The 25,078-nt window shown below is 40.1% G+C and overlaps 1 protein-coding gene across 1 annotated transcript in view; it reads left to right on the plus strand.

Moving 5' to 3' along the window:
• The window catches only part of CC2D2B (coiled-coil and C2 domain containing 2B), a 94,542-nt gene that overhangs the window by 30,555 nt on the left and 38,909 nt on the right, over positions 1-25,078 (plus strand). The window contains 4 exon segments of the mRNA XM_040254625.1: positions 1,326-1,473; positions 11,662-11,800; positions 13,494-13,697; positions 21,720-21,812. Coding sequence (XP_040110559.1) covers positions 1,326-1,473; positions 11,662-11,800; positions 13,494-13,697; positions 21,720-21,812 — 584 coding nt within the window.

Consider the following 25,078-nt stretch of genomic DNA (forward strand, 5'->3'; position numbering starts at 1 on the left):
CTGTGCTTTGTATAATGTGAGCTCCACACCTAAGTGGGGAGATTGCTCTGCCCCTACCTGACCTTTGAAGTGAAGTGAAAGTCTCTCAGTCATGTCTGACTCTTTGCAACCCCATGGACTGTACAATCCATGAAATTCTCCAGGCCAGAACACTGGAGTGGGTTGCCATTCCCTTCTACAGGGATCGAACCCGGGTCTCCTGCATGGCAGGTGGATTCTTTATCAGCTGAGCCGCCAGGGAAGCCCACCAGATGGTCTGACCTTTAGTAAAGCCTGAAGATGTTCCAGGACATGTTGATTCATCTTTGAACTGAATAGGGGAGGAAGGAAGAGGAGAGAGAAAAGAAGAGATAAGAGAGAGGGGAAAGAAGAAGGGACTTTTTTTTTACTGTCTTTCAGTTGATTTTCCTCCTCCTGCAATTTAAGTTAGCATGTCTGCCGGAATGCTGTCATTGCTCTTCTCCCACAGTTCCCTTCTCTCTCGCCTTCCTTGGGGTGTTGTAATTGCTGTGTCCATCTGGTGAAAAGAAAGGGAGTATGAATGAGTGAGCAAGGAGGAGAGAGAAGCAAATAAGCAGGCAAAGGAACAAGGAAAGTAGAGAAAATGAGGGAGGGATGTAGTCTGCTTAGATAAAGTCCAGATGAAGCAGAAAAGCAGGTTGTGGAGACCCAGGAGAAAAGACTTAGAAAAATTTAGGCTGCACTAAGTACTTGGCAGAAGTTTCAAGAACTATCACTGAGCTCTCTGGAGACTGAGAAAGAAGATGAGGAGAGGGAAAAAATTGAAGAATGTAGGAAAGGAGCCAAACAGTAGCTCTTTTTCTGCTAGCATGCGTGCTCAGTTGCTAGTTGTGTCAGATTCTTTGTGACCCTATGGACTGCAGCCCCCCATGGAGTTTCCCAGGCAAGAATACTGAAGTGTGTTGCCATTTCCTACTGCAGGGCATCTTTTCCCCCACCCCCGTACCCCCTGTCAGGGATCAAACCCACCTCTCCTGATCCTACATTGGCAGGCAGATTCTTTACTACTGAACCACATTGGAAAGCCTTTTTTTTGCTGCCAGTGGTTTTTTTTTCCTTGCTGGCAGCCACTCCCAGAAAGAATGGTTAGAAAATGTGTTCAGATAAATTCTCTCCCCTCTCGTTTGTAGTCTGTTTGAAACAGTCTGCCTTGAGGGATTTTGGGTAGGAGTTGAAGGAGAGCTGTAAGAATAGAGCTTGCAGTCAGCATAAACTTTGTATTTCTGGGGTTCCAGGAACATGTAAAGGGAAAAAACTGTAATGTGCTCAAATATTCATATATTTTTAATACCGTTTATAAACAGATGTGCCCTTTCTTCTTGAGGAAAATGGAACTGAAGAACTTTGTCTTTTGACGTCAGGAAAACTAAGCTATTCTCTATCATGGGCCTTAGATGAAAATGGTGTTCCTCTGACACCTGTGACACAGTCGTTACGATCTGCTTTCTGCAGGTAATAAACTTTATGCTTGAAAAATAATGCCAGTCCTCAGCAAAGCATCACACAAAGCCTACAAAAGGGAAACCCTAGATAAGTGGTAGGAACAGTTTAGTTTACTTGGATGTTGCTTTATTTTTATTTGTATTTGTAAATATATAAGATATTTATTTTATTTATAATCACTCCGCTAAGGCAGTAAGTGTCTCTATGTGTAAGGGAATGTGTCTCTTCAATGGTTAGGATTAGAGCCACATGGATGATGACAGAGGCAGTTCCACAGTCCTTAGACTGTGTAGGCAAAGGCCAAGACTCCCAAGGATTTGATTTGTGGAACCTTTATCTCTCCCAGTCATTCTGGATTATGTAAAAAAAATGATTTTTTGCATTATCAATTTGCTGGAAGAAATTGCTGGACATAGAAATTTCATCTATATCCCACAACTTCCTAGAGAAATTGGAGTTAACTTCTAGACCCTATCCACAAACAGTATTACTAGAAGTACAGTAGAATTCTATAAAAATGATGATTATGCTGGCTTATATACTGTGCTATGTTTGAGTAACATGACACATATAAAGGGCCAAAAGATCTCATCATTATAGAAATTAAAAGGATAGCCTTTTCTCTCCCCATCTAAACACATATTTTTATTTATTTATTTTTTTTAAACACATATTTTTTAAAAAACAGGCTAGATCCAACTATATGACATTATGGAAAAGGCAAAACTATGCAGACAGTAAAAATGTCATTGTTCACCAGGAATTAGGAAAAGGGAGGGATGAATAGGCAGAGCACACAGGATTTTTAGGGCAGTGAAACTACTCTGTATGGTACTGTAACTGTGGATATGTGTCATTATGTGTTTTGACAAAAATCCGTGTAACATAGGACACCAAGAGTAAACCTTACTGTAAATTATAGATTTTGAGTGCTAATGATGGGATAGTATAGGTCCATGGATTATAACAAGTACAATTCTTTTATTGGCAACAAACATAATAAATTAAAACTCTGGTGCAGGATGTTGATAGTGAGGTAGGCTGCGTATGTAGAAACTGTACTTTATACCGATTTTGCTGTGATCCTAAAACCCCTTTTAAAAAATTCCTATTTTTAAAGTAAAATAATAACATTAAAAAAATATTCCTATAAATAATGTGGATTAAATAGGAAATCAAAACTGAAATTAGAGACTATTTTTAAAATAACAATGAGAACACTATCTACAAAACTTGTGGCATATAGCCAGAATCATAGCAAAAGTTCATAAGTGGTCTTCTTGCATACATGAGTGCTAAGTTGCTTCAGTCTTGAAGGAGGGTTGCCTTGACCTCTTCCCGAGTGGTCTTCTTGGTAAATAAGAAAGAGTTTTAGAGAAAAAACTAAACCAATGTCAGTAGTACTCAGCAATTGATGTTGAAGAAACAGGAAGTGGATGTAGATTACTCATAAAAAAGCTTGACAGTAAGAAGAGGCTGAAAATAAGAGAGAGAACAGAATAAAAGTATGGAGTTCTTAAAAATTGGGGGCAGTATTATCTTCTAAAAGGAAGTGATGAAATTCATAGGAAAAGAGCCAGAATGTATTAGAAAGACTATGAGATAAAGAAGCCACCTGCCAGTACAGGCAATGCAAGAGACTTGGGTTTGATCCCTGGGTTAGGAAGATCCCCTGGAGGAGGAAATGGTAACCCACTCCAGTATTCTTGCCTGGAGAATCCCATGGACAGAGGAGCCTAGTGGACTACAGTCCATGGAGTTGCAAAGAGTCGGACACAACAGAAGCAGTTAGCAGATGAACTTCTTCAGAGTCAGGATGATATTGAACCAGAACATAAGTCAATAGCTATGGTTCTAGAGAAGGGAAATATCTTTCCAAAGCAGAGAATGAGACAGAAATCACAGTACACACAGAAATGTAATTTTGATGGATTTGCCTATTTTGCTAAGTAAATCAGGTCATCTTAGAAACCTGGAGCCAGGGCATTTTAGGAGAAAAATGGGTTGTCATCAGTCAGTCACTCAGTCACGTCCAGCTCTTTGTGACCCCTTGGACTGCAGCATGCCAGGCTTCCCTGTCCATCACCATCTTCCGGAGTTTGCTCAAATTCATGTCCATCGAGTCAGTGATGCCATCCAACCATCTCATCTTCTGTCAGCCCCTTCTCCTCCCAACTTCAATCTTTCCCAGCATCAGGGTCTTTTCCAGTGAGTCAGTTTTTCCCATCAGGTGGCCAAAGTATTGGAGCTTCAGCTTCAGCATCAGTCCTTCCAATGAATATTCAGGGTTGATTACCTTTGGGATTGACTGGTTTGATCTCCGTGCTGTCCAAGGGACTCTCAAGAGTCTTCTCCAGCACCACAGTTTGAAGGCATCAGTTCTTCAGCACTCAGCCTTTTTTATGGTCCAGCCCTCACATCCATACATGACTACTGGAAAAACCATAGCTTTGACTATATGGACATTTGTAGGCAAAGTAATGTATCTGTTTTTTAATTTACTGTCTAGGTTTGTCATTGCTTTTCTTCCAAAGAGCAAGCATTTTTTAATTTCATGGCTGCAGTCACCATCTGCAGTGATCTTGGAGCCCAAGAAAATAAAAGTCTCATTGTTTCCATTGTTTCCCCATCTATTTGCTATGAAGTGATTGGACCAGATGCCGTGATCTTAGTTTTTCGAATGTTGAGTTTTAAGCCAACTTTTTCACTCTCCTCTTTCACCTTTCTCAAGATGCTCTTTAATTCCTTATCACTTTCTTGCATTAGAGTGGTGTCATCTGCATATCTGAGGTTATTGATATTTCTCCCACAATCCTGATTCCAGCTTGTGATTCATCCAGCCTGGCATTTCACATGATGAACTCTGCATATAAGTTAAATAAACAGGGTGGCAATATACAGTCCTTCCCATTTTGAACCAATCCACTGTTCCATGTTTGGTTCTAACTGTTGCTTCTTGACCTGCATACAGATTTCTCAGGAGGCAGGTGAGGTGGTCTGGTATTCCCATCTCTTAAAGAATTTTCCACAGTTTATTATGATCCACGTAGTCAAAGGCTTTAGTGCAGTCAATGAAGCAGAAGTAGATGTTTTCCTGGCAATCTCTTGCTTTTTCTATGATCTAATGGATCCAACTTTTACATCTTGAAGTTCTCAGTTCACCTGTTATTGAAGCCTAGCTTGAAGGATTTTGAGCATTACTTTGCTAGCATGTGAAATGAGTGCAATTGTGCGGTAGTTTGAACATTCTTTGGCATTAGCTTCTGTGGGATAGGAATGAAAACTGACCTTTTCCAGTCCTGTGGCCACTGTTGAGTTTTCCAAATTTGTTGGCATAGTGAGTGCAGCACTTTCACAGCATCGTCTTTCAGGATTTGAAATAGCTCAGCTGGAATTCTATCACCTCTGCTAGCTTTGTTTGTAGTGTTGCTTCCTAAGGTCCACCTGACTTCGCATTCCAGGATGTCTGGCTCTAGGTGAGTGATCACGCCATCATGGTTATCCGGGTATTAAGATCAAAATGGGTAATAAGGGTAATTTATTTTGGAGCCAGTGAATAAGCTTATAATATGCTGAACCAGAATTTTCTTGTGTTGCTTAGTATTTCCTTAGCATAGTCTCCCACTGCAGCTATTTTTTAAAAATTTTTATTTATTTTTAACACCAAAAACATTTTGGGGGTATAGCTGATTAACAGTTTTGTGATAGTTTGAGATGGCAGCAAAGTGACTCCCAGCCATACACCCAGTGCAGCTATTTTTAATCTTTGCCACATCATTCTTTGTCTTTTTCCTAAAGTCAGATGTTTGCTCTCCTCACTCTAAAGCTAACTTTTATGCAAGTAATTTGGAACTTCCCTTGGTCTCTTTTAGGAAACTATTGACATATTTATATCCTTTTCTTACATTTTCTTCAACCTTTCCATCTCCTTATGCTGTAAGTCTTTCATATCCAAGAAGCTTTCTGTGCTTTAAAATAAAGAAAAATCCAAGCATTTGATTAAACCTTAAAAACCCTTTCTGGTTGTTTTTCCTGCCCAGGTTATTATATGGGTGCTCTCCTGGTCTATATATATTGCCTTTACTTTTTGTTCACACATTTCATCCCTAACCCAACCCACTTACTCCTGAAGGCTACCAAAGACCTTCTGGTCATATTTATTGACCTGTCCTCATCTTTTTGCTTCTTGATGTCTCTTCTCTCATGGCTTCTGTGATGCTGCACTTAACAGTTCCAGTCACTTGGGAACTCAAATTTATAAAAGATTGAATGCAGTTGTGCAAGATTGGAACAGATGAAAAGTGTCAACAGAGAATGAACTGCAGGAAACATTTTCAAAGTTCAGAGCCCTTTCTAAAGTGAACTTGAAGTAAAACTTTACAGTTGGGGATTCTGAGATCAGAGAGGGAAGTTGCAGAGCTCTCCTCATCTACAGCTGTGGGAGCCCAAGGACTGGTGAGGAGCAGTGGTTTTAGGAACCGGGGATGGGTGCTCCAAAAGGCAAAACTGACTTGTGAGAGTCAGAGCATGAAGCCAAAGGAGATCAGAAAGAGTTTATTTACTCACTCATTCATTCATTTTTTCATCACTACTGACGGAACTAGAAATGGAAGAGGATCTTAGAATGCTTTATATTATAAAAGTCATGTCTCTCCAGTCTCAATTAACAAGAGTTTTTGTTTAACACATTTTAAAAGCATAAACCTGTTTTTCTTACACTCAAGAGTTGATTATTTTGTGACGTGGTTAATTGAGTTTTATGTTTGCCCTTATTTCTTATCTCCCATAACTTTCATTCTGGATTTACTCTTCTTGCTGAAAGTTGTTCCCTTAACGATTCTGGGTTTTTTTGTTTGTTTTGTTTTCTTTTTAGCTTTTTGTTTTGTATTGGGGTATAGCCAGTTAACCACGTTGTGATAGTTTCAGGTGAACTGCGAAGGGACTCAACCATACATGCATATATTCATGAAAATGATTCTATTTTCATGGCTAGAAAGCTTGTTTAGTCTTTATGTATTTGAAAATGTATTTTTTTCCTCATTCTTGAATAATTGTGTAGATGGGCACAAAATTTGAGGCCGATACTTATTTTCCTTAAGCACTCTGAAGCTACAGTTGCATTATCTTCTGGAATTTATCATAGCTGTTAAGTTCAAATGCTGTCAGTTTAAATGTTAGTATTTTTCAGGTAGTCTTTTCTCCCTGATAACTTTAAAATTCTTAGAGACAAAGCTCAGGCCTGAGGGCAGGGAGGAGTGGGGAGCTATTGCTTAATGGGTACAGGATTTCTGTTTGGAATGATGAAAAGTTCTGAAAATAACATGGTCATGGTGACTGTACAACACTGTGAGCATACTAAATGCCACTGAATTACATTACCTGCTTAGCATTTGTTTGTGAAGGAGGGGTTGCAGATGACAAAGGAATTTAGCTGTAGTCCACAGCTAAACACCGGTAGGGAATGACAGAAGGAATCATTATAGGGAAGGCAGGAGATGTTCTGAGGTTTTTATTACTTTCCCCGAGGCATAAATCTGGGGACTATGTTGAAATACTGTTAACAACCAAAATTTTTTTAAGGCTATAATAGGATAAGTTTCTCTCCATAATGTATTCGTTAACATTTAAACTGTACCTGAGCCTTTATTCTCTAAGGGATCTGGGCTAAGATTCTTCCTGTGAGGAGGAAAATTTGTTATGTGATGATGTTAAGGGTGTCAGGCCCTAGAGATCTCTTATGATAAAGATATTAAAATAGTTCAAATGAGAGGGCAGACATAGGAATTAAAGAAGGGAAGAATACTCAAGCTTTACCTGTTTATAAAAAGGAGTACGTCAAGGCTGTATATTGTCACCCTGCTTATTTAACTTATATGCAGAGTACATCATGAGAAACGCTGGGCTGGAGGAAGCGCAAGCTGGAATCAAGATTGCCAGGAGAAATATCAATCACCTCAGATATGCAGATGACACCACCTTCATGGCAGAAAGTGAAGAACTAAAAAGCCTCTTGATGAAAGTGAAAGAGGAGAGTGAAAAAGTTGGCTTAAAGCTCAACATTCAGAAAACTAAGATCATGGTATCGAGTCCCATCACTTCATGGCAAATAGATGGGGAAACAGTGGAAACAGTGTCAGACTTTATTTTTCTGGGCTCCAAAATCACTGCAGATGGTGACTGGAGCCATGAAATTAAAAGACACTTCCTCCTTTTAAGGAAAATTATGACCAACCTAGACAGCATATTGAAAAGCAGACACATTACTTTGCCAACAAAGGTCAGTCTAGTCAAGGCTATGGTTTTTCCAGTGGTCATGTATGGATATGAGAGTTGGACTATAAAGAAAACTGAGCACCGAAGAATTGATGCTTTTGAACTGTGGTTTTGGAGAAGACTCTTGAGAGTCCCTTGGACTGCAAGGGATCCAACCAGTCCATCCTAAAGGAGATCAGTCCTGAGTGTTCATTGGAAGGACTGATGCTGAAGCTGAAATTCCAATACTTTGGCCACTTGAAGCAAAGAGCTGACTCATTTAAAAAGACCCTGATTCTGGGAAAGATTGGGGGCAGGAGGAGAAGGGGATGACAGAGGATAAGATGGCTGGATGGCATCACCGACTCAGTGGACATGGGTTTGGGTAAACTCAGGGAGTTGGTGATGGACAGGGAGGCCTGGCGTGCTGCACTTCATGGGGTTGCAAGGAGTTGGACACGACTGAGTGACTGAACTGAACTGAACTGAACTGAATTTTGCTTAACATGCTATCAAACCGTGCATTGGCTTTGTTAGGAATAACTTCCAAAGATTTGATAGCTTCCAGTGCATGGTGTCGGAGTCATGATCTCTGAAAAAGAAAATTGAGCTTCCGGATCAGGGACCAGGCTTGACCACTCAGGGCTTTTGTGTGGGCAGAAGTTTTATTACAGGAGAAAGGACAGAGAAAGCTTCTGACAGAGACGTCAGAAGAGTGTGGAGAGTGCTCACTAGGCTTAGCAAGGGAGGTATATACTTTTTCAATTGGTTATTAACAATAAATCAAAAGAATGTTTCAAGTTTGTAAAGGTCTTACTAAACCCACTCCCACAATTTACATTTTAAAATGATGGGATTAGAACTAACAATGGCAAGATCTTACCAGTCCCACTGCCACAATAAACATTTTAAAATAGCAGGATTATCTTAATGGGCTTCCCTTGTGGCTCAGCTGGTAAAGGATCCACCTGCAATGCGGTAGACCTGGGTTTGATGCCTGGGTTGGGAAGATCCCCTGGAGAAGGGAAAGGCTACCCACTCCAGTATTCTGGCCTGGAGAATTCCATGGACTGTATAGTCCATGGGGTTGCAAAGAGTGGGACATGACTGAGTGACTTTCACTTTCACTTTCTTAAGAAGGAGAAACATGTCCTCCAGCAGGATACACTGTTGTTATATAATCCTTCAGTTCAGTTCAGTCACTCAGTCGTGTCCAACTCTTTGCGACCCCATGAATCGCAGCACATGAGGCCTCCCTGTCCATCACCAACTCCCAGAGTTCACTCAAACTCACGTCCATCAGGTCGGTGATGCCATCCAGCCATCTCATCCTCTGTCGTCCCCTTCTCCTCCTGCCCCCAATCCCTCCCAGCATCAGAGTCTTTTCCAATGAGTCAACTCTTTGCATGAGGTGGCCAAAGTACTGGAGTTTCAGCTTCAGCATCATTCCTTCCAAAGAACACCCAGGACCGATCCCCTTTAGAATGGACTGGTTGGATCTCCTTGCAGTCCAAGGGACTCTCAAGAGTCTTCTCCAACACCACAGTTCAAAAGCATCAATTCTTCGGTGCTCAGCTTTCTTCACAGTCCAACTCTCACATCCATACATGACCACTGGAAAAACCATAGCCTTGACTAGACAGACCTTCGTTGGCAAAGTAATATCTCTGCTTTTGAATATGCTATCTAGGTTGGTCATAACTTTTCTTCCAAGGAGTAAGCGTCGCACTCAATATGCCAGCAAATTTGGAAAACTCAGCAGTTGTACAGGACTGGAAAAGGTCAGTTTTCATTCCAATCCCAAAGAAAGGCAATGCCAAAGAATGCTCAAACTACCACACAATTGCACTCATCTCACATGCTAGTAAAGTAATGCTCAAAATTCTCCAAGCCAGGTTTCAGCAATACGTGAACTTACAGATGTTCAAGGTGATTTTAGAAAAGGCGAGGAACCAGAGATCAAATTGCCAACATCCGCTAGATCATCGAAAAAGCAAGAGAGTTCCAGAAAAACATCTATTTCTGCTTTATTGACTATGCCAAAGCCTTTGACTGTGTGGATCACAAGAAACTGTGGAAAAGTCTGAAAGAGATGGGAATACCAGACCACCTGACCTGCCTCTTGAGAAACCTATATGCAGGTCAGGAAACAACAGTTAGAACTGGACATGGAACAACAGACTGGTTCCAAATAGGAAACGGAGTACGTCAAGGCTGTATATTGTCACCCTGCTTATTTAACTTATATGCAGAGTACATCATGAGAAACACTGGGCTGGTAGAAGCACAAGCTGGAATCAAGACTTCCGGGAGAAATATCAATAACCTCAGATATGCAGATAACACCACCCTTATGGCAGAAAGTGAAGAGGAAATAAAGAGCCTCTTGATGAAAGTGAAAGAGGAGAGTGAAAAAGTTGGCTTAAAGCTCAACATTCAGAAAACTAAGATCATGGCATCTGGTCCCATCACTTCATGGGAAATAGATGGGGAAACAGTGGAAACAGTGTCAGACCTTATTTTTTGGGCTCCAAAATATAATGCTTAGTACAGAGTTTAAGATGAGTTGTTTTGTTGTGTTATCATCAGCTCTGGGCTTAAAGGAAAAAAAAAAAAGGCTGTAATGGGATAAGTTTTATGTGACTAAGGGATGTAGAAAAAAAAGTTTGTTCTTTTTTCCCCTTTGAGAACCCCAGACCCCTATCTCCTCCTTGGGGACCCCAGACTTCTTATCAACCTACCTAAGAATTGACTCTCTCAGATTCATCATAAAAAATATGAATAGATACTGATGGAAAGTGGACAGTGTAAAATGTGTGTCCATGTTTGGGCTGACATTGTGGAATCTGAGTCAGACTGTATTATTGAAATCCTAGTTTATAGACTGGAATTTTCCCTGAGTACTGCATAGAAAGGATCTTAGAAATCTTTCAGTCTCAAGCTTTCTAATTCCACAAGGTGAAATGAATTACCCATGAAGAGAGAGATTAAGTAACTGGGATAATTGATGGCTGAAAAGAAACCCTTTCTGTTTAGGGTTGAATTTCCTCTGCACTTTGCCTGTAGTTGAGGTCACTAAGATTACACTCCTAGGTGTGCTAGTGGTAAAGAACCTGCCTGCCAGCGCAGGTAGACATGAGAGATGTCAGTCAGGAAGATCCCCTGGAGGAGGGCATGGCAACCCATTCCATTGTCTTGCCTGGAGAATCCCATGGACAGAGGAGCTTGGCAGGCTGCAGTCCATAGGGTTGCACAGAGTCGGACATGACTGAATCGACTTAAGAATGCACTTAAGAGTACGTTCTAGCCTGTCTTTCATAGCTCCCCAACTTCTAAAGATACGGCCTCATAGGACCAAACAAAGATACTCTTCTGACTCATACTTCCCAGTTATTTGTTTTACATACTCTGTATTGTGTTTCAACTATAAAGATATAGCCTAAAGATTCAAAGACTTTGATGCTGGGAGGGATTGGGGGCAGGAGGAGAAGAGGACGACAGAGGATGAGATGGCTGGATGGCATCACTGACTCGATGGACGTGAGTCTGAGTGAACTCCGGGAGCTGGTGACGGACAGGGAGGGCTGGCGTGCTGTGATTCATGGGGTCGCAAAGAGTCGGACACGACTAAGCGACTGAACTGAACTGAAAGATTCTTTTTATATTGTGTATTTTAGATAGCAAAGAGGAATATTTATGGACTTTACCCTTAAGACCCTTGTCTCTTAAGGGAGAGGTAGACATTTATCAAAAAACTATCATACAGTTAGAATGTGAGAAGAACCAGAGAAGATAGCACATCTGAGCCTTCTGTTTTATCCTTAAATGCAGAGGATGGATAAGCTTAATCTTCAAATACCTGTAATGGGTCGGTTTTACCCCGTATAACAGATGTATCACCTGTATATTACATACAAATTCACAACATATTTTTCCTTATGTTAGTGTGTTAAGGAATGTAGATGCAAGAGGTGTTCCTGAAATTCCATGGCTTATTAATACACAGAAGCTTTTTGAATGGGCCAATGAGGTCAGAATTGACCCAAATAACCCAGAATGTTCTGATTTAATGGAATTTATTATGGTAAGTTGTAGCAAAATATCTGTACTGTAAATATATTTATTAAGCTCTATACTCTTATGCTCCTCCATAGTTTGCAGTGTATTTTTCTAGGCACTAGGAGTCATTAAAAGTAAAAAAGGACAGAGTTTTCAGCCAGTTTACAGTATTATGAGGCAGTTAGAAATTCAACAACTGGGAAAATGATTGGTACTCTGCCACTATTTAGCAGCCCTTGCTTGGTGCGTCCAGCAGAATCATCTCCAGGTTGACATCAGTTGTACACCTACTGAGTACCAGTCATATTATGAATTGCTGAGGACTTTAAAGTTGATTCAGAGACATCCTCCTTCCCTCAAAGACTCTATTTACGTCTCCTACTCCTGCTTATAGCCAACTGAACTGCTCTGTGTGCTCCAAAAATGCTTTCTTCATACTTTTATCCGTGCCATCCCCTCTGCTTAGAAGGGCACCTATATCAGCTATCTTACCCACCCTGCAAGTCTGGTAAATACTTGCTTGGCAACCTTGTTACCCAGTGCAAGCTCCCTCTGCTTCTCCACAGGATAGGCCAGTGAATCCGGGAGATAAGGTGTTGAGGCAAGGAATATGGCTTTATTTGGAAAGCCAGCTGATGGAGAAGATGGCAGACTAACATCTCAAAATAACCATCTTGTCAGCATCTGGATGCCAGTTTCTTTTATGGATCAGAGATGGGGGGTGGACATAAGGAAACAAAGTAAAAAGCCCATTTAATCTTGCAAGTATCTCCTGGAATGGCAAGCCTCAGGCAGGGGGATGTGATAATTTCTCTCTTCCTGTCAGCCAGGTGTTCAGGGTTATGAACAAAGGCAGTTTAGCCTAAGTCCAGCAAAGGGGCAGGGTTCTTTGAGGCAGGCCATTATGTGTGGTTATAATAACAATATCAACGGAAAGCAAGTCAAAGAAACAGTTTCAACATGGAGTCAAAATTGACTTCTCCCTGCAACAACTTCAGTTAGATATGGGCTTTTCTTTTCTTGCCCTCCTGTTCTTCTTTTTTTTAAAATAACTCTTATGGATCTATTTATAAGGTAGAGTTTGAGCAAGCTCCCAGAGATGGTGAAAGACAGGGAAGCCTGGCATGCTGCAGTCCATGGGATCGAAAAGAGTCAACCACGACTGAACAGCAGCAAATGGATCTATCATTCTGCCTTTACTGTAGTCATTTGCCCATGTGCTTTATCTTTCCCTGTGGAACTGCAGCTAGTAAATCTCTGTCTCTTATGGCACTAGCACTTTGCCTCTCATGTACTGTGTAATCACGTTTGCATTTATTGGATAAAGCAGTGCATAGATTATTGCAGTTAAGTTTCCTCAGATCATAGCTTCCCAACTGACATGCTGAATTGATTACTTGTACATAAAACTATTGAACTTCTCTCAGCTCATACAGCAACCGGATATAAAAAGCATCATCTTTTAACCCATTGTACAGTAACATGTTTTCATTTTCTATATAAATCATGACCAACCAGGAAAAGGTTGAAAATCTATGTGGGCTAGATTCTGCATTTATTTTTTTCAGATTTTCAGTTGTACAGATTCAGTTGTTCCATTTACTATTTATATTGCAATTCTCATATCTCACAGTTTCAACTGTTTTGAGTTCTTGAATTTAAAAAAAATTATTTTAAGTAAAGACTTTACATTATTTGTTTATGTATATGTTTTACAGTACATAAAACATAAAGGACAGGATATCCCAAAGTATTTTCGTCTTGAACAGTTGCAAGATGAATTTAACTTTGTTTCTGAAGAGGAAATGAAAAAGAGTAAACGTTTCCAGCTGTTGCAACTTAGAAATGCTGGTCAATTAGATGTTTTCCTTCTGCAGCAAATGCCCCTTTATGATACAGAGATTCCAGATTTAGTCTTCCAGGTACTTGGTTTCTATTTGAATATTGCTTTTCCTATGATAAGTTAATGTTTTGCTGCTTTAAATCTGTCTTAATTTTTTTTAAACTGACTATCTGTAGACAAAAATTTTCACCTTCTTAAATTTTTTTTTACTTGAAGTGTATTTGATGTACAATATTTATAAAAGATTTACAGGTGTATAGTATAGTGATTTACAACTTTTAAAGGTTCCGTTTATAGTTATTCTCCAGGCAAGAATACTGGAGTGGGTTGAAAAGGAAATGGTAACCCACTGCAGAGCACAGCACACCAGTACTCTTGCCTGGAGAATCCCATGGACAAAGGAGCCTGGCAGGCTACAGTCCATGGAGTTGCAAAGACTTGGATATGACTGAGTGACTATTACTCATAGTTATCGTAAAATACTGACTATATTCCCTGGGTTGTACACCATATCCTTGTAGTTCATTTTATGCATAATAGTTTGTGCCTCTTAATTTTTTATCCCTCTATTAACCCCCAATAAAATTTCAATAAATCAAAAAAGCAATATATTATATATAAATATATAATTGCACATCATAATCTCGTAGGGTTTATTTCTAGGTAACAGAGCTAATCTAATTAAGGAATCTATTAATATAATTTACCACATTAACAGAATTAAGGAAGGAAAAAATATGCTCCTCTTAATAAATGCCCCAAAGGCACTTAATAATTTCAGTGCTCATTCATGATGAAAGCTTTTTGCATCCTAGAATTAGAAGAGAACTTCTTTAAACTGATTAAAAATATTCAGTATTTTGGATTTTTCTGCTGATGCAAACTGCTTTGAAAAGAAGTATTTCAGGTCAATTGTAGAATTGCGGGAATGGGAGGAGAGATAAGGACACCTACACACCCACTGGAATGGGAGGAGAGATAAGGACACCTACACACCCACTGGATAATTGGAGTTTCAGAGTTAATTAGCCAGGAATGCAGAAATATACAGAAGTCGGGCAGAGCACAGGGCAGGACAGTGAAGCAAATTTTGTGTTGGTTTTTCCTGGACTCTGGTACTATGGTGGGGGTTTGGGAATATTAAACTTTTTGTGACATATCCACATAGAGTAGGATTTTGCAAGAGCTAAGAACAAAACAAAAAACAAACCAAACCAAAAAACCTGTACAAAATAGGCAAGGTTTACATTACCACCCCAGAAAAATTAGTATGTTCATGGTAAATGCACTTCCATTTAAGAGAATGTTTACAAATGTTGGACTCCTCTAGTTCTTAAACCCAATTCAAGGTCAATAAGGCTATATCATCCTTCAAGAGAAGAAATAGAGCCAGTGCCTAGGTGTCCCTGAGCAAATTCTCTGTCTCCAGCTTTCCAACATTCTGGAAAACCAGTTCCTTATAAACTATCCCTTGATTTGATTCAGTGCCTGATTATCTGTGTGGCTCTGAAACTGTTTGGTATAATGATCACCATCAGAAATCAGTATCCTCATAGACTCCTACACAAACATTGTACTTAGTAGCTAAACATCGGTTTTCCCATTAATCTCAACAACTTGAAAATGCCTGCTATCATCTCTACCAGTAAGAGCCAATGCCTTAAGCCAGAAAGAAGAAAGGAAAGAAAAAAATTAGAATTGGAATAGAAGAGACAAACTGTCCATGTTTGCAGAAAATTCATTTGTCTATGTGGAAAACATAAGAAAATCTACAGCTAACTGTGCATGCTGACCATGCTAAGTAGCTCCAGTCATGTTTGACTCTTTGCACTCTTATGGACTGTAGTCCTCCAGGCTCCTCTGTCCATGGGCTTCTCCAGACAAGAATACTGGAGTGCGTTGCCGTGCCCTCCTCCAGGAGATCGTCCCAGCCCAGGGATTGAACCCATTCTCTTATGTCTCCTGCATTGGCAGGCAGATTCTTTACCGCTAGTGCCACCTGCACACGTAATAAATTTGCTGAAGCTAATATCCACTTTTAAGAATAAATAGCCACTTTTTTATTTTAAAAGGAAAATTGTACCTCTATAGTAGAGAAATCTAGTTGTTACCACCTTGACTTAGTGATCCAGCTTAATCTTATTAAGTGCGGTAGGCAGAATAATGGCTCCCTAAAGATGTCTACTCCCTAATGCCCAGAACCTATGAAAATGTAATGTACCTTGCTTAAAATAGGGAGATTATGGTTGATTATCTGGGTGGACCTAATTTAATTGTATGAGCCTTTACAAGCAGAGAAAACTTTCCAACTAAGAGCAAAAGAAAGATCGCTTTTGCAATAGCAGGAGAAATCAGAGGAATTCCAATCATGAGAGGGACTCAGCATGTAGTTGCTGGCTCTGTGATTTAGTGGTCCACCTGTGAAGATTGGAGAGCAATCTCTAGATGCTAAGAGTGGGCCTGAACTGACAGCCAGTGAGGAAACAGTACCTCAGTTCTGTAACCATGAGATATTAGATTCTGCCAACCATCTAGATAAGCTTAGAAACAGATTCTTCTCAGAGTCTGCTGGTGCGAATCCAGCTGGCCTAAACCTTGGTATTAGCCTTGTGAAACCTGGAATAAATAGCTACTGCTAAGTCGCTTCAGTCGTGTCCAACTCTGTGCGACCCCATAGATGGTAGCCCACCAGGCTCCCTAAGTGGGTTGCCATTTCCTTCTCCAATGCATGAAAGTGAAAAGTGAAAGTGAAGTCCCTCAGTCGTGTCCGACTCTTAGCAACCCCATAGACGCCAGCCTACCAGGCTCCTTTGCCCATGGGATTTTCCAGGCAAGAGTACTGGAGTGGGTTGCCATTGCCTTCTCCGATAAATAGCTAACACCACTGTAAATAAGTCCATTTGTATCATGAGACAATCTAGGCTTCTAACCTACAAAACTCTGAGATAATAAATTTGTGTTGTCTGGAGCCACTAAATCTGTGATAATTTTTTCCAGCAGCAATAGGAAACTAAAACATTGATAAAGGACAGGCGGATATTATTGCCTCCTAATGTGATACAACATGAAATACACAGCACTACGTGTTTGAAATACCCTTGTCAAAAATATATTACCTGAATCAAATTAAGACTTTGTTTTTTTTTTTTTTTTTACGAGAAATATGAGGAATAGAGAAACAAGTTAAATAGCACCACAAGAACCAGTCAGACAAATATGAAATGTGGGACTACTGGCTAGGAAGTACAACCGTTTTTCTGTTACATTTTGATTTCTTTAAAAAGCCATCATTTTTAGACTTAAATAGACATTTCTCCAAAGAAGACATACAAGTGGCCGACAAGTACATGAAGAGACGGATGCTCAGTATTGTTATATGTTCAGTTGAGTTCAGTAGCTCAGTCGTGTCTGACTCTTTGTGACCTCACAAATCACAGCACGCCAGGCCTCCCTGTCCATCACCAATTCCTGGAGTTCACTCAAACTCATGTCCATCAAGTCGGTGATGCCATCCAGCCATCTCATCCTCTGTCATCCCCTTCTCCTGCCCCCAATCCCTCCCAGCATCAGGGTCTTTTCCAGTGAGTCAATTCTTCGCATAAGGTGGCCAAAGTATTGGAGTTTCAGCTTTAGCATCAGTCCTTCTAATGAACACCCAGGGCTGATCTCCTTTAGAATGGACTGGTTGGATCCCCTTGCAGTCCAAGGGACTCTCGAGTCTTCTCCCACACCACAGTTCAAAAGCATCAGTTCTTTGGTGCTCAGCTTTCTTTACATTCCAACTCTCACAACCATACATGACCACTGGAAAAACCATAGCCTTGGCTAGACAGACCTTTGTTGGCAAAGTAATGTCTCTGCTTTTGAATATGCTATCTAGGTTGGTCATAACTTTCCTTCCAAGGAGTAAGCATCTTTTAATTTCATGGCTGTTATATGTTAGAGAAATGCAAATCAAAACTACTATGAAGTATTACCTCACTCCAATCAGAGTAGCCATCATTAACAAGTCTACAGATAGAAAATGCTGGAGAGGGTGTGGAGAAAAGGGAACCTTCCTACACTGTTGGTGGGAATGTAAATTGGTGTAGTCTCTATGAAGAACAGTATGGAAGTTCCTTAAAAAAACTAAAAATAGTGTTACCATATGATCCAGCAATCGCACTGCTTGGCATATATCCAGAGAAAACTCTTAATTCAAAAAGATACATGTGTCCCAACGTTCATAGCAGCAGTATTTATAATAGCAAGGCGTGGAAGGAACCTAAGTGTGCATCTAATGGTTAAAGAAGATGTGGTAGTGTATATATACACTTGGCCGTAAAAAATAATGAGATAATTCCATTTGCAGCAACATAGATGGACCAAGAGATTATCATACTACATGATAATCATGTCGTAAGTCAGAAGGAAAAAAGACAAATGGTACCATCTTCAATTTAGGAAATGCATTTCAAAGTCTTAAAAAAGAGAGCTGTGCATTTATGTGCTCATACACGCACATCCCTTGATTTGCTAGGAATTTCCAGGCTGTAATCAGTAGCAGTTTTCTAGAATTGTGTAAAGCTATCATTTGGCTGTCTTATGTAAAACTTGTTCTCAGTAAAATAAGATGAAAAAAATATATATGATACCACTTACATGTGGGATCTGAAAAAAAGATAGAAATGAACTTATTTTAAAAACAGAAATAAGACTCATGGACATAGAAAACAAATTTACCAATACCAAAGGGGAAAGGGAATGGAGGAGGAGTAAATTAGGCATTTGAGATTAGCAGATACAAGCTACTATATAGAAAATCAATAAACAACAGGTTCCTACTGTATAACACAGGGAACTTTATCCATATCTTTAATAACTTATAATGGGAAAAAATCTGAAAAAATATGAACAGTGATTGGTGGAAAAACAGCAACAGTTGGCAAAATTTGGATATTAGAATATTAAGTATATTGATCATTGAATTATAGATATATTGGGAAATTGTTAATTTTGTTGTCTGTAATTATGGCACTGTGGATGTGTCCACAGTATTTGGAGATTCATGCTGAAGTATTTATTTAAGAGTGAAGTGTCATGGTGCTATAATTTACACTGAGATATTTTAGCCAAAAAAAGAAAAGAAATAGATTAAACAAATGTGGCAAAATGTTAATTACTTAATCTAGAGAGTAAGTACATAGATTTTAACAGTCTTTCTCATTTTCTGTATGTTTGAAAAACTTTAGGAAAAATTAGAGACAAGAAATAAATAGCATTCTATACACCAATGAAAACTCACTAAAAATGTAATTTAGCAAAGATACACCTTAGAGTAGCAATAAAAACTCTTAAATACACAGGAATATGTTTAACAAAACATGTGCAAAACTTAATGGAGAGAATTGTAGAACATTTTGGATGATGTAAAATTAGATTCAGACTTCACTAAAGAAACAAATACCATGTGTAATGAAGATTACCCATGAAATGCAAAACTCTATTTTTGAAATTAATTTTTATTGGAGTATAGTTGCTTTACAGTATTGTGTTTCTACTGTACAGCAAAGTGAATCAGCTATATGTATACGTATATCCCCTCTTTGTGGGATTTCCTTCCCATTCAGGTGGCAACAGAGCATCAGGCCGAGCTCCCTGCGCTATGCAGCAGAGTCTCATTAGTTATCTCTGTTATACATAGCATCCATAGCATATATATGTCAGTCCCAATCTCCCAGTTCCTCTTCCCGCCCCACTTCCCTCCTTGGTATCCACACATTTGCTCTCTACATCTATGTCTCTACTTCTGCTTTGAAATGCAAAACTTTAAATGGATATCTTAATCTTAGACAGGAAAGCATTTCTTAAACAAAGCACAAAAAGTATAATTTATAAAGAAGTAGAATAATTAACTTGATAATATTAAAATTTAAACCCCACAGATTAGGAAAAGAGATTTGTAAGTTACATATTAGTTAATAAAAATGAACATCCAGAGTATTTAAGTAAATCTTATAATTCAATACTTTTTGAAGAAAATAAAGTGATATGAAATAGTAATATAATATGTTGTTTGTTTAGTCGCCCAGTCATGTCTGACTCTTTTGGGACACCATGGACTGTAGCCTGCCTAGCTCCTCTGCCCATGGGATTTCCCAGGCAAGAATGCTGGAGCAGGTTGCCGTTTCTTTCTCCAGGGGATCTTCCTGACCCAGGGATGGAACTTGCATCTTCTACATTGGCAGGCGAATTCTTTACCACTGAGCCACCTGGGAAATAATATAATGTTGTTCATTCAGTCAGTCATGTTCGACTCTTTGCAACCCCATGGACTGCAGCATGCCAGGCCTCCCTGTCCTTTTCCATCTCCCGGAGTCTGCTCAAACTCATATCCATTGAGTCTGTGATGCCATCCAACCATCTCATCCTCTGTTGTCCCTTTCTCCTCCTACCTTCAATTTTTCCCAGCGTCAGGATCTTTTCTAATGAGTCAGCTCTTCACATCAGGTGGCCAAAGTATTGGAGCTTTAGTTTCAGCATCAGTCCTTCCAACGAATATTCAGGATTGATTTCCTTTAGGATTGACTGGTTGGATCTCCTTGCTGTGCAAGGGACTCTCAAGAGTCTTCTCTAACACCACAGTTCAAAAGCATCAATTTTTCAATGCTCAACCCTCTTTATGGTCCAACTCTCACATCCATATATAATATAATATATCCTTAGGTAAAAGTGGTTACTTGCCAACAGAATTAATTTCATGGTTTCTTGTGGATAATTAGAAAAGCAAATTACTTTCAGATAATTTGTCTACTTTAAAGATACTTCATAATTTTTGTGTTGTCTTTAATGTTCTCTATGATATAAAATGAATTTTGTGTGCTTTAGGAACGTATCCCAGAAATGCAGATGTAATAGATGCTGATTTATTTTAAATTATATAAATGAGGCATCCTGACAAATAATCATACCAACTGCTATATGTAAAGTTATTGATTATGGTCAACATATTTTGATTACTTACTACATGCCAGGCACATTATAAATATTGTTTTAGTTAAATCTCACAGCAATCCTGTGACATGTTAATAGTAGAAATATTATTACCAAAGAGGAAACTGAGATCTTCAGTAGTTAATCAACTTTTCCCCAAACCACACAGTTAGTAAATGGCAGGGCCAACTTGAATGTAGGACTGTGACCTCCAAAGCCCACCAACTTGAACATTAGACTCTAATGTTAATACTCCCCATTTCTTTTGTTTCTAATGACACCAGGTAAATGGACACATGAAGACTAGTTCTCAGTTGTCTTTACATCTTACCATTTTCTCAATTGCAGTTTTTTTTTCTCAATCATTACTTAGTTCTAAAAGATGAATGAAACTCCTCCTAGAATAAAACAAAATATAACGGTTCTTTGCTAATTCTCAGAGGGAAGAATCTTTTTTTTTTTTAATTTTACTTTACAATTCTGTATTGGTTTTGCCATACATTGACATGAATCCACCACGGGTGTACATGCGTTCCCAAACATGAACCCCCCTCCCACCCCCCTCCCCACAACATCTCTCTGGGTCATCCCCGTGTACCAGCCCCAAGCGTGCCGTATCCTGCATCGGACATAGACTGGCAATTTGATTCTTACATGATATTATACATGTTTCAATGCCATTCTCCCAAATCATCTCACCCTCTCCCTCTCCCTCTGAGTCCAAAAGTCTGCTATACATATCTGTGTCTTTTTTGCTGTCCTGCATACAGGGTCATCATTGCCATCTTACTAAATTCCATATATATGTGTTAGTATACTGTATTGGTGTTTTTCTAGAATCTTAAAGAAACATTCTCTCCTCCCAATTCCATTGTGTTGCCAATATCTCTTACAGATAAACTGAAATGAGTAGTTAATATTTCATTGCAGCATATCATATCTAAACTTTGTTACATTCAGGAAGGGAAACGAGGATATTATCCTGGTGGTCCAGTGGTTTAAAATTCTGCACTTCCTGGGCAGGGGGCACAGGTTTGATCCTTGGTTGGGGAACTAAGATCCTGCATGCTGCATGGCATGGCCAAAAAAAAAAAAAAAAGTGAAACTAATTTAATTTCTCTACTTACAGGAATATGAAAGTCAGATAGAAAAGGATATGTCCATTTCAGATGTGAATTCTATTACTGCACAAAGGATTAATTCTGCCAATTTTCTGAAAAAGGTAAACAACAACAAAATAATATTGTCAGTGTGTTTGAATTTAGTTTTGTGAAAACTAGTCTGCTGGGTGCATAGCATAGTACTATACTCTTCCCAGAGTCAAGCGGGCAGACCTGGTTGCTCCTCACCTCTTTCTGATCACTAAGGGGTTTTCTGTTCTGTTCAGACTTCTTTTTCAGAGTGAGTTATTGACCATCTGTAAATGTACACAGTTGACATGTATTATTGATGCAACAGTTACTTCAGTTGACAGCAAACTCATTATTAGAGAATATTCCAACTTTTTCTGTTTACACTCATCTCTTCTTGACCCTGAAAATTCACTTTGAGAAGTACACCAGCATTTTGCTGGATTCCCTAGTTTTATGAACAACTCATAATGCCGCACACCACAGCAGTTCAGCAGACAATGGATGGAGGACCTGCTAGGAGCCAGAAAATAGTAGAGAAAGACATGCTTCCGATATTTACAGAACACCCTGCCAAAGCCTAAATGAGGTTTGAGGTGGAATCCCTCGATCAAATTCACTCCTGATTTCTTTCCACTGACCCCTCATCCTTCCACCCTAAGCTTCCAAAGCACAGGGACTATATCTATAGATCCACAATGCCCAGCACTGTGCTCTTCACTCAGAAATGTTGAGACACATTTGAGCAGTTAATGAGGTTAGGAATAAAACCGAAAGGCTGAGGAGATTTCTAAGACTTCTGCAAGAGTAGAATTGATAGCCCTTGCTATAGAGCACCAGAGAAGCCTTTCAAGATAACTTGAAAGCAGAGAGCCATGGAAAGATCTAAGAGATACACACCAAATACCTCGTAAAGACAGGAGAGAAGGGACCTTGTGTGACCAGATGAGCCCTAGGCAGGTATGTGCAGACCTGTTCTGACCACCGCATTTGTCTTTGGGCAAGTTATCTCTGCACCGAGTCCTGCTTTATTGTTTTATAAAAACAGACCATCGAAATGCCCGCCTTGCTTTTCATCTGAAGTAAAATGATAAAGCTGCGAGTGCTATGCTGGTCTGTACTCTGTTCCTCTGAGAGCATGGTGGGAATGCAGACCACTGTAGCTCTCAGAGTCTGTTTCAGTTCTTCCTATTTATCATTGGCAGGTGTTTTTCCCCACCCACCCTTGCCCCTCCTACACCTTCTTTGTTAATTCCATGTGTGTGCCAAGTCACTTCAGTTGTGTCCGACTCTTTGTGACCCTGTGGGGTTTAGCCCACCAGGCTCCTCTGTCCATGGGACTCTAGGCAAGAATACTGGAGTGGGTTGCCATGCCCTCCTCCAGGGGATCTTCCTGACCAAGGGATTGAACCCGCATCTCTTATGTCTCCTGCATTGGCTGGCGGGTTCTTTACCATTAGCACCACCTACTAGCTCCATATTTCTTTTAAAAAGAGTTGAGAGGTGATTTAATAATGAGATTTATGTCTTAGGAAATAAAGAGGTCTTCTTATAAGAAAAGGGAACACATACCCTACTCATCCCTGCTCTTCTTTTTGATGGATAAGGAAGCCCAGGAGGGAGGGTAGCTAGGATCAGGAAGATGGTAAGAGCGCAAGTGTCTGAGGACTCTGGAACTTCATGCAGGATCCTGCAGAGGAGTGTCAAGAACATTTTGTGATGGTGTTTCAGCTCCTTGTGAAGACTTCTTTGTTATCCAGAGATAGTTTCACACTACAAGTTGAAGGATACTGACTCTAATTATAGGTGCTGGAATCTGGTTTGACATTGGAGGCCTCATAGGGCCATGGGTGTTTAAATCTGATTGTGAGTTATGTGGGTTAAACTCCCTGCTGTGTTACTGGGGTCAGTGGTACCTGAGACTAGGGTTAAAGCAGTAAAGTCTCAGCACTCTCATGGATTGCTAGATAAAGTTTTGCTGAAATATTTGTATCTAAGAGGCCTGCAGCTCTCCTCAATCTGTCCCTTCCATTAATTTACTCAATAAATACTTACTGAGCATCTGCTCTTAATCAAGCATTAAACTAGAGATTGGAATTACAGCAGTAAACAAAAGAGACTAAAATCCTTGACCTCCTAGGCAGTCTAGTGGGAGAAGTCAGATAATGAACAAAATATTAGTGTATTAGATTGTGATATGTGCTCTAACAAGTAAAGTTGGAAAAGAGCACAGGTGTGTGTGTGTGTGTTGGGATGTGGGGTACAGTTTTCAATAAGATAATCAAGGAAAGCCCCCCAGAAGGTAACACCAACAAAAGACCTGAAAGCTGAGGGAGCTGGAGTTGGAGCTCCAAAAAGTTAGAGTTGTTATGGGAGAAGAACATCGCAGGCTGATGGAACCGCACGTGAAAACTGAGACAGGAAGATGCGGAGCCTGTGGCAGGAAGAGCAAGGAGCTCAGTCTGTGTGCTGCTAGTGGAGCAAGGGAGAGAGAGAGAATGAGGGAAGGGGTGGGAGAAGGGAAAGAAAGAAGGGAAGGGAGGGAGGGCTCCAGCACAATAATGAGGTCAGAGGGGAGAGGGATGTGGTTCACCTTCAAGGCAAGCAGTTTGTTGCCCGTACAGGCCTCCCTGGTGGCGCAGATGGGAAAGAACCTGTCTGCAATGCAGGAGACCTGTGTTCAGTCCCTGGGTTGGGAAGATCCCCTGGAGAAGGGAATGGCAAACTACTCCAGTGTTCTTGCCTGGGAAATTCCATAGACAGAGCAGCCTGGTGAGCTACAGCCCGTGGGGTCACAAAGAGAGTCACACACACACACAGCAGAGCAATTCTTAGGAATTCTGTTTTTCCCATTCTCCTGCCACCTCATTTCCCTATATAATTTAAGCTGATCACTAGTCTCTAGGTTGGGCTTCCCAGGTGGTGCTAGTGGTAAAGAACCCTTCTGCCAGTGCAGGAAAGGTAAGAGATGCAGGTTCGATCCCTGGGTCAGGAAGATCCCCTGGAGGAGAGCATGGTAACCCAGTCCAGAATTCCTGCCTAGAGAATCCCGTGGACACAGGAGCCTGGTGGGCTACAGTCCCTAGGGTCGTAAAGAGTCAGACACAAGTGAAGTGACTTAGCACAGATGCACGTTGCACAATGTCTAGGCTCCATTATCTCCAGGGTGGTTTGTGGCAGGACGGAAAGCAGAAATTTGCCTCGAGACACGCTTCTTCCTGGTTTCATTTCTAAAAGTCTACACCTGATGTGAAGGATGGGATCAGAGTAGAAAGGGAGGAATTTCCTTAGACTATAAAGAATTTCAGAGTCCTTAGAGGAACCAATTTCTGTGGGTTCTGCAAGCAGCACAGGCTTA

Source organism: Oryx dammah, unplaced genomic scaffold, assembly GCF_014754425.2.
Source record: "Oryx dammah isolate SB20612 unplaced genomic scaffold, SCBI_Odam_1.1 HiC_scaffold_14, whole genome shotgun sequence".
NCBI lineage: Eukaryota > Metazoa > Chordata > Mammalia > Artiodactyla > Bovidae > Oryx > Oryx dammah.